At 41.6% G+C, this 16,276-nt stretch overlaps 2 protein-coding genes across 3 annotated transcripts; one reads left to right on the top strand and one right to left on the bottom strand.

Moving 5' to 3' along the window:
* Positions 1-826: 826 nt before the first annotated feature.
* Positions 827-9,460, top strand: epx (eosinophil peroxidase). Of its 2 annotated transcripts, XM_061035547.1 has the most exons (17): positions 827-1,010; positions 1,101-1,188; positions 1,266-1,365; positions 1,472-1,647; positions 2,083-2,215; positions 3,404-3,533; positions 3,612-3,818; positions 4,623-4,989; positions 5,064-5,224; positions 5,314-5,572; positions 5,655-5,825; positions 6,982-7,219; positions 7,316-7,527; positions 7,610-7,774; positions 8,684-8,767; positions 8,856-8,952; positions 9,216-9,460. In XM_061035547.1, the coding sequence occupies exons 1-17, from the start codon at positions 993-995 to the stop codon at positions 9,271-9,273; spliced, it is 2,664 nt and encodes an 887-aa protein (XP_060891530.1). In that variant the 5' UTR covers positions 827-992; the 3' UTR covers positions 9,274-9,460. The 2 variants fall into 2 exon arrangements, with proteins under 2 accessions (XP_060891530.1, XP_060891532.1); XM_061035549.1 differs by lacking the exon at positions 827-1,010 and having other exon boundaries at positions 1,151-1,188; positions 1,266-1,388.
* A 537-nt stretch (positions 9,461-9,997) lies between these two features.
* On the bottom strand, positions 9,998-15,131 carry rab3il1 (RAB3A interacting protein (rabin3)-like 1). Its single transcript, XM_061035587.1, has 9 exons — positions 14,951-15,131; positions 14,731-14,826; positions 14,307-14,384; positions 13,394-13,630; positions 12,272-12,400; positions 12,071-12,183; positions 11,439-11,538; positions 11,267-11,333; positions 9,998-11,145 (listed from the first exon to the last, which is right to left on the bottom strand). Exons 3-9 carry the CDS (start codon positions 14,370-14,372, stop codon positions 11,060-11,062), a joined length of 798 nt encoding a protein of 265 aa, XP_060891570.1. The 5' UTR covers positions 14,373-14,384; positions 14,731-14,826; positions 14,951-15,131; the 3' UTR covers positions 9,998-11,059.
* Between the last annotated feature and the right edge of the window lie 1,145 nt (positions 15,132-16,276).

Raw genomic sequence — 16,276 nt, 5'->3', positions numbered from 1 at the left:
TGTTAGTCAAGTTATACATTGAAAAATGGAAATAAAATATCCTGGTGCAGGGAGACCATTACGGATGACAAGAAACAGCTTGTGAACAGACCCACAATGCACCAGTAACTATGGCAAATGTTTGTTGGAAAAGGGATTTCCACATTTTGGCTCGGCACATTCAGGTGGGGAATGGCAATGTAGGACAACGGAGATAATATTAATAACAACGTAGTGAAATGGGACAGATGACTCACTTGATGCTATCACACACCTGGAGCATCAAAGGCTGAGTCCTTCACATTTGAGTTTTAAAGGCTTATGCTAGACATAATCATGCTTTGTGAGTCACATCAGACACGCGCCACAGTGATTTAATTGAGAACCTTTCTTTCGGATCCTGCCCTGTTTTCATCCTCATGCCTGCTTTTTGATCATTTCACAGAATTCTCCCCTCTGCCTGTCTGTGTCGCTGATGTAGTGAAGATCACAGAGAGGCCAAAGACACAGACATACTTATCATGAAAATAATAATAATGAATAAGAAATGTAATCCATCTGCCTAGTGATGTTATTAATTCTCAACTTTTATATGCAATAAAGTCGCTTCACTTTTCAATATTTCAACTGCAACAAAGATGTTCATTCTCTCTTCTCAGCAGGGATGGGTAGAATAGTTTAATTTAATTTGACAGACTCAAATATGACAGAGGGTTTTCATCATGGCTGAGAGGACAGAAGTACATTTGATTTGAAAGGGTATTAGGTTGAGGCAGTGAGTCCAGTGTTTGATGTTGGGTTCCTGTCACCAAGAGGACAGATAAGGGGATTCTGCACATACCTGTTGGCTTTGCTGCCAGTGTATAAATGGCATCCTAGATGCTTGGAGTCACACGGACAGGCTTGCACACATATTCCTCGGTTGTCTCTCAAAATGAGTTAGGGTCAGCAAAGCAGTAAGATGCTATAAGCGTGATTGGTTTTCTCTGTGCGGAACAATTTAAATGCTCTAGATGGACAGAGCACCTATGGTGAGTTCTTTGTTCTTTAAATGAGTTACCAGTCCAGCAGGTTAAAGTACAACATTTCTTGAGATATTCAGTGAGGTGTTTGAATCTCAGGTGTCCGTCTGTCTGCTTGGACTGGCTCTTGTCCTACTTTCCTTCCCTGAGCATGCTTCAATGGATGCAGTTTCTCAGAACAACTCAGGTAGGATTTCATTTTGATCATTAACAAGTGAGATCTGGTTCTGAGGTGACTTTCAAACTTTGTTTTCCTTTTTCTAGGGATTTCAGAAACTGTGTATCCAGGCTCTGTGTTTGTGAAGGAGGCTCTTCAGAGGGCGATCAAGCTGACCGATGCGGCATATGCACGCACAAGTGAAAGGTACAAGTAACTTGTGTACTACGGTATATTTTGGAATAGAAAAAAAATCCAATATAATTTTCCTCTTTAGCGTCATGGAATTGATAAGAAAAATTGATGTTTCCAGGGTGAAGAAGTCTCTGTCCGAAGGAGCTTTAAGACCCAATGACCTGCTGGCTCAGTTTAAACAGACTGAAGCCAGAACCAGGACACAGATCTGGGCTGCCGAACTGCTGGACAACACAGTGGAGCTGATCAGAGAGATGGTCTACACCCACACTATGACGATACCAAGTCCTCATGGTACTGAACAGCTTTACATGCAACACAAAGATATGTTCCTGCATTAGGGAACTCGTGTAGTACTTCACTTTCATGCTAGTCCCTCTATACATTTCTCAGTATGTATAATACTGTATATTTTGGGTAACAGATTAATGTTCTGGTGTTTACTGACTCTCTAAATATTTAATCCCAATATAAAACACCAGATTTCGTAGCTTTTCTGTATTTGATACTCAAAACAAACAGGGATCCTATTTTTCACAAAATGTCTTCTTTCAACCAGTAGAGCCACAAAATAGTCAAAATCCAGTTCAAGCATCTTTAGATTCCTGGAGATTGTTCCTCTCTGACCCAAGTCTGTCATTTTCTCTTTGTTTTTATTAAGGATTGATGTTTTTTTTATTATGATTTTATATATTTTATATAACTGTATAACACTGTATATTTCTAAAGAGCTTCTGAGTGAAGGAGATGTGGAGAACCTGCTGCAGGCGACAGGCTGCTCCACTGAGCTTCAAAGACCCAGCTGTGACACTGACTGTCTATCAAATCGCTACAGATCCCTCACAGGAGAGTGCAACAACAGGCAAGTGCTATAAAAGTATTGATTGATTACAGGGTTCACTGGTGGTATATATGAGAATTCATTAAAATTCCTGGGAATTTAATTTGGATTTTTTTAAATCTTAAACAGAATTTTTTGGGAAACTTTCCAGGAAATTTTGCGGAATTTTCATGGGAATCTTTGGAATCTTTTTCTGGAATTTTCCCAGTAATTTCATAATTTTGTCATGAAGTTTTGTCTGGAATTTTTTAAAACCTTTAAGAATTTTTGTTGTCAATTTGTGGAAACTTTCACAATTCTTTGTTGGGAATTTTTGCATACATTCCTATGAATTTGGGGGAATTATCCCAGTAACTTTCAGGGGAATTTTCCACGGAATTATTTAGACATTTTTGGAAATATTCCATATTTTTGGCAAATAGTCTCAGAAACTTTTGGGAATTTGTGTTGCGAATTTAGAGATCCCTTGAATTTTTCCCAGACATTTCCAGAAATTCCAATGAATCTTTGGAAACTTTACCTGGAATTTTCAAGCGGAATTATGAAAATGTTCCCATCAAATTTTCAGAAACTTTAATGACGAATCTTTGGAAACTTTGCAGTCACAATTTTATCATATTTCCAGGGAGTTTTCAGGAACTCTCACATATTTTTCCCCTCGAAAATATCTGGGAATTTTCCTAGGGATTTGGGGAATTTTCGTGAATGTTTTGAAACTTTGCAACATGTTTTCTTGCAAATCTTTTGGAGACTTTCAGCAATATCAATCAGGAATATGTAGAACATTTGGGGATTTCTTGCAGATTTTTTTGTAAACTTTAAGGACATGTCCGGAAATTTAAGGAACTCTTGGGTATTTCCATTGTGAATTTGTGCACACTTTCAGGAATTTGGGATGGAATTATTTTCAACTTTCTTTGGAATTGTATTTTTCTAAAATGTACAGTCTTTGAAATCTTTGAAATTTAGGAATTTTTCACATTAATTCTTTTTTTTGGGGGGTAACTTATGAGGGGGCAGGGATAATTCTGCTTTTTGTTGTGTAGGTTATGTTTCTTTTTTTTCTTTAAGGCATCTTCAACTGACTTTAAATCCTCTTAAAAACACACACATAGCACATAACTACAGAGCCATTTCTTCCAGCTTTTTTATTTGTATTATTTTAAACTTATTTTTTACCTGTGTCTGTTCTGTTCTGTTGGTGTTTAGAAGGCATCCCAGATGGGGGGCTGCAAACATACCTTACTCCCGCTGGCTGCCTCCAGAGTACGAGGATGAGTGGGGAATGCCCAGAGGCTGGGATCCAGAGCACAACTACCATAACACCACTCTGCCTCCGGTAAGAGTCCTGCAGCTCTAGTCAATTCTTCCCTGTTATGTCAGCTCCAGTAACTCAGAAAATATGTCTGTTGTTTAGGTGCGGCTGGTGTCTCAGGAGGTGCTGTTCACTCACAATGATAACATCTCTCTAGACTCCACATTGTCCCACCTGCTGGTCGAGTGGGGTCAGTGGATAGACCATGACATAGTGCTGACACCTCAAAGCCCCAGTACAGCTTCGTTCAGAAACGGAGCTGACTGCACACGCACCTGCAGTCGGGACACACCTTGCTTCCCCATACAGGTGCATGTTACTACATTCTACATTCTACAACTCACTTAGCAGACGCTTTTATCCCAAACGATGTACATCAGAGAGTAAATACAACACAAGCAAGGATCTAGAAAAAAGAAAACAATGTCAGTCAGAGCAAACGATCAGCTTTGAGTCTGATTGGACACACAGGTGCTGACAGGAAGTGACCAGAGGCAAAGCACAACATTGACGGCAGTTCTTGAGAGCTCTAATCAGTATAGAAACCATCTTAAAAGTCATCGTTTATCAAACAAATACCATCGTCACAACCATCATCACCATCAATAATATCGAGACCATCGTCATCATCATTAAGGTTGTAGGTATTCATGAAAGAGCTGGGTCTTTAGCTTTTTCTTAAAGGTGCAAGGGGACTCAGCAGATCGAATGGAGTTTGGAAGTTCATTCCACCACCGGGAGGCGACAGAGGAGAAGAGTCTAGTCAGAGACTTAGGACCCTGTTGTGAAGGTTGGATCAGACGCCTTTCATCGGCAGAGCGTATAGTGGGCGGGAGGGAGTGTAGACCTGGATGAGAGAGTTGAAGTGAGGAGGAGCCGTTTTTGTCGCTGTTTTGTAAGCGACTATCAGGTGTTCCTCAGGGTTGCTTAGGTTTTCTGTCCCCTTCCTTTTATCTTAGAGTACTCCCACATTTTAAGCAAAAGTTTTCTATCAAATGTTGAAAAACCAGCAACACTTATTAAAGTAATACTAAGGTGGTGTTTCCAAAGCATTTTCAATGAGCTGCGAACAGTGAATGCAAAGAGAACCATTGAGAGTCATTCTTTTTCCAGATCCCTCTATCAGATCCTCGCTATGGCATCCAGAGCTGTATGCCTTTCTTCCGCTCTGCTCCCAGCTGTGTCTCTGGAATCTTATCTCACCGCCAGCGAGAGCAGCTCAACGCCATCACCTCCTTTGTAGATGCAAGCATGGTGTATGGCAGCTCCGCCAGCCTGGCTTCGGCTCTGAGAAACCACTCCTCTCCTCTGGGCATGATGGCCCATAACTCCCAGCACTTGGACCAGGAGCTCGCCTACATGCCATTCCTGCCTCGCCTGCAGGCTCACCTGGACCCATGTGGCCCTCGAAACTCCACCACTTCAGGGGAGTGGGACAGATCGACGCATCAGAAGAATACCACATCCTGCTTTCATGCTGGTGAGTGAGTCAATGCATTGAGCTTTCTGTACTCTGGAGGCTTCACTGGAGTTGTCATGATTCATTATTCACAGGTGACTCAAGAGCCAATGAGCATCTGGGAATGATCGCCCTGCACACGCTGTTTCTGAGAGAGCACAACCGGTTGGTAAAAGAGCTGCACCTGCTCAACCCTCACTGGAGTCCAGACACCCTTTATCAGGAAGCCCGCAAGATTTTGGGAGCCATTCATCAGGTATCAGCAGCAGCTTCAACTAGACATCTGGTCGTATATACCTATGTTTGCTCTCCCAGCACTTGGACTTGCTGCCTTTATCATTCCAGATCCTAACTTGGAACCACTACTTACCGCTGGTCCTCGGTGAGATCACCATGTCTCATCTGATGCCACCCTATGAGGGTTACAATCCTGAGGTGGATCCCAGCATTGCTAACGCCTTTGCGGCTGCTGCATTTCGATTCGCCCATGTGACAGTGCATCCTGTTGTAAACAGGCTGGGACCAGGATACACTACTGACTCCCAACATGCCCCGCTGCCTCTGCACCACTCACTGTTTGCTTCTTGGAGGGTTGTACAGGAAGGTAAACAACCATGCAGTACATTGTAATTGCTTATGTTTTTCTATTTTTTCTATTTCTGCTTGTTTTTCTCTTTTTTTGTCAGGTGGTATAGACCCTGTCCTGCGCGGCCTGCTGCTGTCTCCCGCCAAACTGCAGACACCAGGTCAAATGATGGTGGAGGAGCTGACAGAAAGGCTGTTTCAGGCACAAGGCGGGATGCCTCTGGACCTCGGGGCCCTTAACCTTCAGAGAGGCCGCGATCACGGCCTGCCAGGTACTATCCTTCCTCTGATGTTGACTTTCAAAAAACTGTGGTTCAGATCCCTAATCCCAAGATGCTTAAAATTATCATTTGACACATTACAGAAAATACTAAGAGCGTGATACATAACACTTTACACTAGGGTAAATTCTTCGTCCTAATTTCTAAAGTGCTAAACTTACAATATAAGAGCACAATAATAAGGGTTATGGGGGGGACGTTTGAGGCCTTTTTACTAAGCTGATTTATTGATGTTAATGTTGGAGCCTCTCAAAGCAACAGAGAAAAAGAAAAAGAGAGCTAGTGGAGGTTAGCGAGCTATAGAAATAATAAGGAAACTAAAGAACACTCTCTATCTTTTGGATAGAGTCAACTAAGTCCCAAGTCCTAAAGCTCATTTGGGAGACTATACCCAAGCTTATAGGCTACCAACTGGAAGACTTAATCTTCCTATAGAAATGTCTTCCTCAGAACTATGAGTACCACAAACGTGTTTTAGTAAAAAAGAGAGCTCCCCTTGTAGCGTGTAGATGCAAAGCATAGACTGCAGAGTGCAGAATTTATAAAGAAATTATAAGAAAGTGTGTGACACCTTCTGGAGAGCATAGCAGGAGGGGTCGAGGCTTGAAAATATATCAACCCTTTGCTTATATGGAAAGCTTGGTAAAGAGTTTTTTGTAGGACTCGTTTCAAAGTTAACTCTTTGTCTGAATGATTCAGCACAAAAAATAATGACAAAAAGATTTGTATTTCTTCATTATAAATAGAGTTAAGCCTTTTTCCAGAAATTATGAAATAGACGGCAGTGCCACTTGCAGTAAAACCTTTCTTTTTTTGGCCTAAAAAACAGAGGAGAGTAATCCCAGGATTTAACGTCTTAAGGGACCAAGGTGTACACTGTAATCCATCACAGATAATATACTGACTCTCTATAAGATTTATTCTTCTCCCTGCTCCTTTCCGAACATGGATTGCGATAAATTGTGAATCGTTTTTTTTTTTTCTGTGAACATTGTGTGTTTTGATATGTTCGGAACAAATGAAAAGGAAATGAAATAGTCCAATCCGATCAGACATCATGGTTGAAATTTCTTCTTAAAGCCCTCCTGTCATTATCTCACCTGTTTCACCTTTAATCTCCTGCTGCCTGTCCCATCTCACACATCAGGATACTGCTCATGGAGAAAGTTCTGCAGCCTCTCTGTTCCCAACACTACATCTGAACTGGCTGACATTTTGAGTAACTTCACCTTGGCTCACAAACTCCAGCTGCTGTACGGGACACCACACAATATTGATGTGTGGGTAGGGGCCATCTCTGAGCCCGCTCTACCTGGAGGTCGAGTCGGCCCACTCCTGTCCTGCCTGCTGGCGAGACAATTCAGAGCACTGAGGGACGGGGACAGGTAAGAAGAAAAAAAATACCCTGTGTGACTGCTGGTGTGAAATTATGACCATGATGAAGCAGGTGGAGCAATCTTAACCTGTCTCTGTCTCGCAAGGTTTTGGTGGGAGAGGGAAGGATTGTTCACCAGCACCCAGAGGAGACACCTCCACACCGTTTCTCTGTCCCGCATCATTTGTGACAACAGCCACATCACTCACGTCCCTGCTGACCCGTTCTCCCGTACGGAGAGACCAGAGGACATGCTGGCCTGTTCACACCCGCTCATCTCCAAACTCGACGTCAGCCCATGGAAAGAACCTGACACAGGTGAGGAGGCTGAAAAGAAGACACCTTGAGTTTGTCGGTTGTGTGTTCACAACCATCAACATGCCTGATGTCTCTCTTCCAGACCCCAGCTGTGGGCCCATTCCCAGGATTCAATCCGGCTACTCTCTCCTCTGTGACTCGGCGATTTTGTACCAGTGTCGCGCTGGCTTTAAACTGTTGGGATCTTCATCTGTCAAGTGTGATCCTAACAGCCAGCAATGGAGCCCCAAACCCCCCACATGTGAAGGTACAAAACTTAAAATAGGGCATGGGCAAGTCTATAATTGTGGTATTTCTAAAAACATACATGTTGTTAATGTGTGCAGAACACCATTTCACAAACCATTGTTTTTATCACGTTAAGATTTCAATGTGAACTTAAACTGTTGCTGATGAAGTTCATGCATAGTGGTCTCTCATGCCGATGATTTAAAGTTTATTCTTGACATTGCTTTCAATAGTCAAGTTTCACTGTTGAAGGACATTTTAGCATCAAAATGTTTCTGGCTATCTTTATTTTATTGACGTATCATGTACTTCCATTATCCCCAATAATGAACACTGTTGTAACCCAGAGAAACATGCTATTCATTCAAGGTAGCGCTGCATCTTATTCAGTCGACTGTCTCATCAGGTGATACTTTTTTAAACTGAGAGGGATGTCAGCAAACTGCTTATGTTAACTAGCGTAAATGATTCTAAGTACGAGTAAAAATAAACTGTTCACAACTTGAATAAAACTTAAAAAGATGACCTCTTCTGTGAAAGCTAAAACTGCCTGAGTCACATCGAGACTTTCATCGAGAAAACTGGTAACAACTTCCGTGATCCCACATTTCTTCACGTCATCATTTTAAACCTTCTTCATTGTTTCAATTGAGAGACCCCTAAACGCAGATACTACATACTGGATGTTTAGAGCCAAAATAAGGGAGATTTCTTTAATGCTAAAAATAGTCTAGTGAAAAAAAAAAGTGGGAACAATGTAATGTCAACAATACGCTTCAGAATAGCTACTGAATTGTGATTAATTTAATTTGCTTTGTCAGCTTTTTACAACTTGATTCAACTAAAAGACGAATGTCAGTTTGTGAATAACAACCCTCATGAGTGAAAAAGTCAACAACCTATTGACGACTGTTTTTGACCGTTGCAGATATTAATGAATGTGAAGAACAAAGTTCTCTTTGCCAACAAAACCTGGAGTGCCTCAACACACCAGGCTCCTTCATCTGCTCAGGTCTGTTCAGATCATTTCCTTGTTTGGTGATAAATGTCTTCTTTTTGTTATGCACTTTTGTTTTTTATGTTTCTATGCACTTCTTCAGAGCCCTTCTCGCAGTCAGCTGTCTCTGTGGTCACCGCAGTGATCATAGTGATCGGTGGTGTGGCTGTGCTGCTGTTGATCATGTTCTGTTATCGAAGGTGAGTCACTGAAGAGAGAAATATATTCAAAGTGCACCATCCCGGTCCAGATTGAACTTTTGATACCAATACTGTAGAACTATTTACTAAAGCGGCAACAAATTCTAAACTGATTCTTCAAACAAAGACTTTCTGATAACTTTAGCTCTGCAAGTTCTGTTAAAAACATCTTGTTTAACTTGCTTGTATTGGTGAAAATATAAGAAACAAATCTGTAATTGTGAAGTCTTTTTAAGTCACAATAACGATACTTTCTTTTTCAGATACTTCCCAAAGAAAGAAGAGTTAATCAATGCAGCGTGTTGTCAGGGGCAAAGTTAATTTGGTCCACTTTTGTTGAAATGTTCTCGAGTTAAATGAATATATCTAACTGTCTTCAGTATGTTTTCTTCTTATAATGGTTATATGTGGACATCTTTCAAACTGTCTATAGTGGTGGAATATTTTGTTTATACCACGCTGTAGAAAACTATTTTATATTAAATGTATCCATGTGGTTTCCTGCTCACTTGGCAGAATGTTTTTGTCCCATGACTCCCAGTATGTCACTTCCTATTCGGTGAGTCAAACTGTTTTTAAGGTGGTAATCTGTATGATGAGGCCATAAAAATAGAATAACAAGCTTACATAAAACCGTTCTTTCCGGAAACTAAAATCTTACTGGAATGTCAGAACCAAAAACAGATTTTCATACCTTAAAGCCCCTCTGAGCAGGATATGATCTTAGTGTCCCTCAGTGCCACTGCCCTGATTCCTGCTTACAAACCTGTGAGGTAACAGTGCATAATGTGGGTTTGAGAGCTTTATTTTTGTTAGGGCAAACAGTCACTTCCTGGCAGTGACCTGAATTAATCTGAATCCACATCTCTGTATCACTGCACAGGTTTAACATTAACTTACTCCAAGAGTCCTTGTTTGTAAATTACAAGTCAATAAAGACCTGACAACACAGTAAAACCAGCAGGTCCTTTTCTCTGCTATCAGATTCTGTTCAAAGACCAATTAATCACACACAGTACAAAGGTGACAAAGACTCCACTGGCTTGTCTTTAATGGAGTGTTTACACCAGAGACACATTTATTCACCAGTACTCTGGGGTCAGGATCCCCAAGGCCCCAAAAAAGAGGGCTAAGAAGCAGATATTGCACTTTCTGTAAAGCCTTCATTTTTACCTTCAAGAAACTGTTTGTGGGGGGGGGGGGGGGGGGGGGGGGGGTCTGTAATTAATCTACACTATGAGGTACAATCAAAATACATTGCATAATTATGGCTATTTACTGCATTCATGCAAAGTCATTTATGGCTTTTATTGTAAATACATACTGTTCTGCAGACATGCAAAAATACAATGGCAACTGTTGTGTGTATTGCATCACTTGTGTTAAAGCTTGTTCTTTTTCTGACTTACTGTGAAACCATATTGAACAGGGAGGTGTGGTGTCATTACCATTTCATTAATCATACATCCGATTATTAAGCACAGGTCGGGCTAACGTGAAGCGGTTTCTTGCGAGAGGCTGCATCGGTTTCATTTTTTGTTTTTTTTACAAGGCATCTAGAAGAGGAAGTGCAACAATGCATCAACGATGTTAAGGCCATGCTGAGACAAAAAGTCAAGTCAAAAAAGTAACTACGTAATGTTACTGAGCATTAGTGTAAAATTTAAAAAAAAAACACATCCATTAATTATTCTGAGGAAGCCACATGAATAACAACAATCAATGCATTACATAATTCTTAAAATATGTAATATTTGAGGTAAGAAACTCTGCACTGCTTCAACTTTTCATTGTGCTCATTTTTGCCTGGTAAAATGATACACAGAATCTGTTTTTAACCTCGACAAGTTGTAGGAACTCCAAAGCAGAAACAATTCTCCTTTCATTGGCAGAAGCTCACACAAGGGCTGAACTATAGTCTGTGCTGGTTACATTCTTTGTCTTATTGCATAATAGTGGTACACAACATTGTCTGCTTCCCTTGTTGATTGGCCTCTCCTGCTCTCTACAACCTCTGCGGCGAAAAATGATCCTCGACCTGCTTGTTACCAGTTAAACACAGGCTCACAAGTCTTGCATGGTGTTTTAGTGGAATGATCAGTGTCCTCTAGCCCTGGTCTGTGGGGTAGAAACCTAACTTTGCCACAGTCATCTCTCTACGGAGACGCATCACCTCCCAGAACATCTGCTCCGCTGCATGAGGAAAAACAAACAGATACAACATGTCAGTGGCACTGAATGGAATCCTTGTTTGCAAAAGTGATCCATACGAAGCAAAAATTCAGAAGTATTTCAAATATGTGTTTTAACTTACCGTCATGTCTCACCAAGCCCTGCTGGATGTAGCGGATATAAGTAAAGAAATTGCAAACAGCCGTGATCTAGAAGGGAGGAACAAGGACAAGGTTGCATATAGTAACACTATATATGAGCAGCAGCCTCAGCCGTGTATCTAATGCAGGTCACAAAGAAAAAGCGAGAGTTACCCGTGCTCGACTGGAAGGGGAAATGTAATAGTAGCTCCCCTTGTCTCCAAGTTTAATGCGGTGTCGGCACAGGCGCGACATGCCACTCAACGCACATTTTCTACAGACAACAGGGAATATCATCATCGTGTTATTACGGAGGCTCTCGGGTGATAACAATGAATCCTCTGTCTGCCGACTTTGAGATAAACACTTCATGAGAACACACGATAAAAGGTAGTGAACAGTGAGAGAAAGTTAGTCACTGAAAGAGGAAAATGTTCAAGGCTTCATTAAAATGACACCCAAACACATGCAGAGAAGCTAGTCGGGATTATAAAGTTAAAGATTTAGGAAGAGTTTAAGTCATGCTCCAGTTACACGTGTTAGTGAAAAAAAAAAAAGCTCAATAGGTGATTGTTTTCTGAAATGACTTACGTCTCTATTGCAGCCCTAAAGCCACTGGAAGAAAAATATTTAGGTATCAGACAGTGATTAGAAATGTGCCGGTTGATTCAACCCCCTCTAAGACAGTGAAAAACCTCAGCTTCACCATTAATCATCAAGGGAGAATACAAATCCAGATAAGAGTTTAGCAGTGAATGGTGAGAGGAGAACTGGATCAAAGTTGGTATATAGATGCGATCACTCACTTAGGGCCTCCACACTCAACAGCTGAGGCTTTCACCATCGGTAACGCTGACATGGCCACAGGCTCGATGGTCAGCAAGTTGTTTTCCACTGCACTCTGCACAAGCTGCGACAGCTGTGGACAACGACGATAATTCATGCTAAAACAGCTTTGAAGTGCGAAGTGTGAGCACATGACACAGAAAGCGTAGCGAGATTGTGACCTCAGATCTTGTGAAGGAGAGGCAGGGTCCGATGTCCTCTCTGTAGATGCGACTCAAGAAGGCAGAGGAACGGTCTAGACTTGACTTTTCCTTCCACATCAAGAACTCGGCGTACAGAATTGAGTCCATCTGCAAACAGAACACAAACTATCACCCTCAATAATTCCCTCTCAAGGTATGATTCAAAAACAGTTCAGTAAAGATGTCAGAAAGGACACAAGTGCAGTTGTGCTAAATGCTTGATGGTATCATCATCTGTATAGATCGCATGTAAGTAGGCTATTCTGGGTGACCACACATTAATGGCACACTAATTAAACATCGCACCTACGGTCATGATGAAGCTTTTATCTTATTAATTAACAATTTGGTTAAGTTACTTCAGTGGGGAAGCTTCTTTAACTTGCTCTTGTTTTGAAACAATCAGAGAGACTGAGTTGTTTTTTTTCTGCCAGGATCTCATTACAATGACAATCTGGAGTTCTGGAGTAATGAGTGTGGGGTAAGAGGAGTGTCAGAGAGCAGGTGAGAAAGAGAGAGAGAGAGAGAGAGCAGCAAAGTAAGGCTGAATTGAGTGGAGCAGCAGGAGAGTTTTGGGGATGTGACCACCTGTTAGTTGGTTTACATTCATAATTTTCCTGGGTGGCCGTCTATTTCCCTATGCCTTGAGCTGCTAGCAGGAAAACTTTCTTACTGTCCCATGAGAGCTCAGAAACTTACAAAGAAAAAGATCAATCTGCCAGCAGCTAATTCCAGTCAGGCCCGGAGGAAGTGATGCAGTTACCTGTCTGCCGTCAGTAGCTAGCCCTTCTCCCTGCTGCTGCCAGTAAGGGTCAAAGCTCACATTGACAGACTGGCCAGGAACCAGGCAGAGAATCAGAGAGAGAAGAGCAGGAACAGCAGGCTGAGAGCGAACCAGAGACAGGGAGGAAGAACAAGTCAGGGAGAGGGTTAGTACTGAGAAAAACAGAAAACACGAAGAGAACCTGGATCAAGTCAAGAGGTAAGAGGTAAGAGAGAATGAAAACAGGAATAAAGTCTAGAAACGGGAATAGCACAAAGTCCAAAGTGTCAGAAACACACTCAAAAGAGAAACATGTTCATAAACTTCATCCAAGTAACCTCTCGGTCCTCTTTGGTCGCATGCGGAATGGAAACTGAGGAAGGTTCTGGTTTTCCAGACGAAGGTGGAAACGCGCCGCTCGCGCTCTTGTTACGGATGTGACCGCCAACATGTTTGTGGGCTCCCCTGGTTCCTGGAGACTGCAGCTGTGGATGCAGTTGGCGGTTCGGTGAAGAAGGTGTGGACGTCAATACCAGAGTCTTAAGCGCCGTCACCTCTGCTTGTAGAACATCAATCTGGGAGGAACACACGGTATAAATGAAATATTGAGAAAGTGATGAAAGGAACTTTAGTTGTGACATCCAATTAGTCTGAAATGTCCGACATAGAATACTGTAGCAGTCTATTTGAAGACAGAAGTATATAAAGTACATAAATAAATAAAAATAAGAAATTAGGCACGTCCGCGTCCGCACATCGGAGAACACAGAGAACATGAAAGTTACATTGTGGCTTTTTTGAGTGTTAGTCAGATCTAGATAGAACACTCCCATATTTCTCCATAATGAAGGCTGTCGGCGTTGTGTACCTGCGTGCCTGTGCTCGTCCATGGGGTGAAGCGTGCTTATAGGCACAGTACAGATTGCCAGTGTGATCGCGCCCTGAGTGCCTGTTGCATAGGCCTAGCCTCTGCTGCTGGTATGCTGCGTGCGCTCCGCCGCATTGCACTCATCATGCGCCCCCCCCCCACCCCACTAAAAAAATCCCCACTTCTCGAAAAATGCAAAATTTAAGTCCTAAAAGTAAAGTCATCTGTCTCAAGTCTAAGTCAAGTCATTTATCACTGTCAGTCAAGCAAGTCTCAAGTCATGTGACTCGAGTCCCCCACCTCTGGCACAAAGGGTCATCAAAATAAATAAATACAATCACCCAGCTCATGGATTCTCAATACAGGAAGAACTTCACACATACCTTTCCCTGAGCCTCCTTTAACTGCTTCTCTGCTCCAGCTTGTTTGACATTCGCTTCATTCACCATCTTGTGAGCTTCCTGATGTGATTAACATTGAAACATCAACACATGATTTGAACGATCTCCGTTGTAGATATTTGCTGCAGAAACTGTCATTTATATACTGTATATATACATAGATATATATGTTTAAATTAATGTATTTTTAAGTGTATGTAGCTTAAGTGTTTTTGCATACATGTATATGCATTATTTATACAACAAATAAACAACTTTGTTATAAAATGCCAAACAATAAGTGGCTACATATTCTCCATATTGAGTCTCAAGTGTTCTTTCCAGTTTTCTATTGTTGTAAATTGAGTGTTTTAGGCATGTGTGAAAATGACAGAGCACTGATCAGAGAGCCATGATTACTGCTTACCTCAAACAGACTGGCTGTCAGCTCCTCCAGCTCCTGCTCCAGCTGAATTCTGACCTGAGCAAGACGCTCACACTCTCTGTCCTTTAGTTTCAGTTCCTGAAATGTGTAGACCATGTCACAATCATATTAACAAGGAAGCACAATTTGCAATGTCAACTCTTTTTTTTGTTTTTTTTTAAAGTCAAACAATTCTTTGTCAGCATAAAGTAGGCTACAACACCTTCTTTGCAGCGTCCAGCTGTTCCCTAAGGATCTCTGAGCCCTTTTCTCGGATTTCTTTCTCTTTGATCTCCAGCGAGGAGCTACGGAGCCGGGAGAGGTTGCCATGATCTCTGCCCGAGCTGGGCCGGGCCTGACCTCCTACCTCCACCCTGGAGTCTGGCTCTGGATCCAGATCTACCAACCTTCACATAAGCAGAAATATTATCAGTGCTGTCAGTGAGGACACAGAGATTTGATATCCATTCAATTAGGTTGCCATATAGACAGTTAAAGGATTGGTGTAGTTGTATATTCATTTGTGTATGTTTTAGTCTACAGATGTAAGTAAGCTTTTAAAATAAGCAATGATGCAATTCCTAAATGGGAACAATTAAGTTTAATCTTTTACACTGCCACTTACAAATAATGCCATTTAAGTTTAAAAGTTTTGTATTTCCAGGAATGGCTCTCATGATGAACATGAAATCAGTCAGAGAAGAATCAATTCTTGCCAGAACAACCCCCTCCCCACCGGATTGTTGATGGACGGCTTGCCTCCCCCCACCCCCTTGCTCCCTATCCCTCTTCCTGCATCTTATCCCATCTCTCCCCCTATCCCTTTCCAAGCCCGGCGCAGTCTAGGCCTGTGAAGGCTGTTTCGTCATGAGCCGGGGATCCGGCCGAAGATTTCTGCCTTTTAATAAGACAGTTTTTTCTTACCACTGTAACTTTTGCTGCTTTGCTAAAGTGCTCATGATGGATAGGCCGGATCTTTGTAATATAGCAATAAGTAAGGTCTTTTACCTGCTTTTTGTAACATAACAATGAGTAAGGTCTTTTACCTGCTTTTTGTAAAGTGTCTCGAGACTTGCTATGAGTTGACGCTATACAAATAAAAATGTATTGATTGATTGAAATTGAATTGGCCAGTTGTATGTTATTCAAGAAGCTGTGGGTATTATTGCCTATGTTTCATATCTGTAATGTGGTCAAATCAGTTTTAGCAAGCTAACCTTATTACAAGTAATTATATTAACTAGACTAGAGCATGGCAAGGATTAGGATGCAGAAGAGTTTTAATATAATATGACCTATTTATGTAAAGATAATTTATGTTTCCCACTTACTTTTCAAACTATAAGCTTATCATCATTTTGACAACAGAAATAAGATAAACTACTCTTTCACAGTTCTAATGAAACATGTTTTCCCACTAAGTTGTAAGTGAAACCCTTTGGACCCTCTGCCACTTTATAAGAAACATTACAGCTTACAGTTATAACTTTTTAATACCAGTACGTCCCCCCCCCCCCCCCCCCCCCCCCCACACACACACACACACACA

Source organism: Labrus mixtus, chromosome 4 (assembly GCF_963584025.1).
Source record: "Labrus mixtus chromosome 4, fLabMix1.1, whole genome shotgun sequence".
Taxonomy (NCBI): domain Eukaryota; kingdom Metazoa; phylum Chordata; class Actinopteri; order Labriformes; family Labridae; genus Labrus; species Labrus mixtus.
The sequence above is the reverse complement of the archived record's forward strand: the minus strand, read 5'-3'. Positions and strand labels throughout refer to the sequence as shown.

Bases quoted from the DNA above. Each gene is read 5' to 3' on its own strand.
- epx (XM_061035547.1), top strand. The intron at 3,534-3,611 runs GTAAGAGTCCTG...TCTGTTGTTTAG, and splicing joins ATAACACCACTCTGCCTCCG to GTGCGGCTGGTGTCTCAGGA. The intron at 5,225-5,313 runs GTATCAGCAGCA...TTATCATTCCAG, and splicing joins TTTTGGGAGCCATTCATCAG to ATCCTAACTTGGAACCACTA.
- rab3il1 (XM_061035587.1), bottom strand. From the start codon at position 14,372: ATGGTGAATGAAGCGAATGTCAAACAAGCTGGAGCAGAGAAGCAGTTA. The intron at 13,631-14,306 runs GTATGTGTGAAG...TGTTCCTCCCAG, and splicing joins TAAAGGAGGCTCAGGGAAAG to ATTGATGTTCTACAAGCAGA. The intron at 12,401-13,393 runs GTTACTTGGATG...TTCTGTTTGCAG, and splicing joins CGACCAAAGAGGACCGAGAG to ATGGACTCAATTCTGTACGC.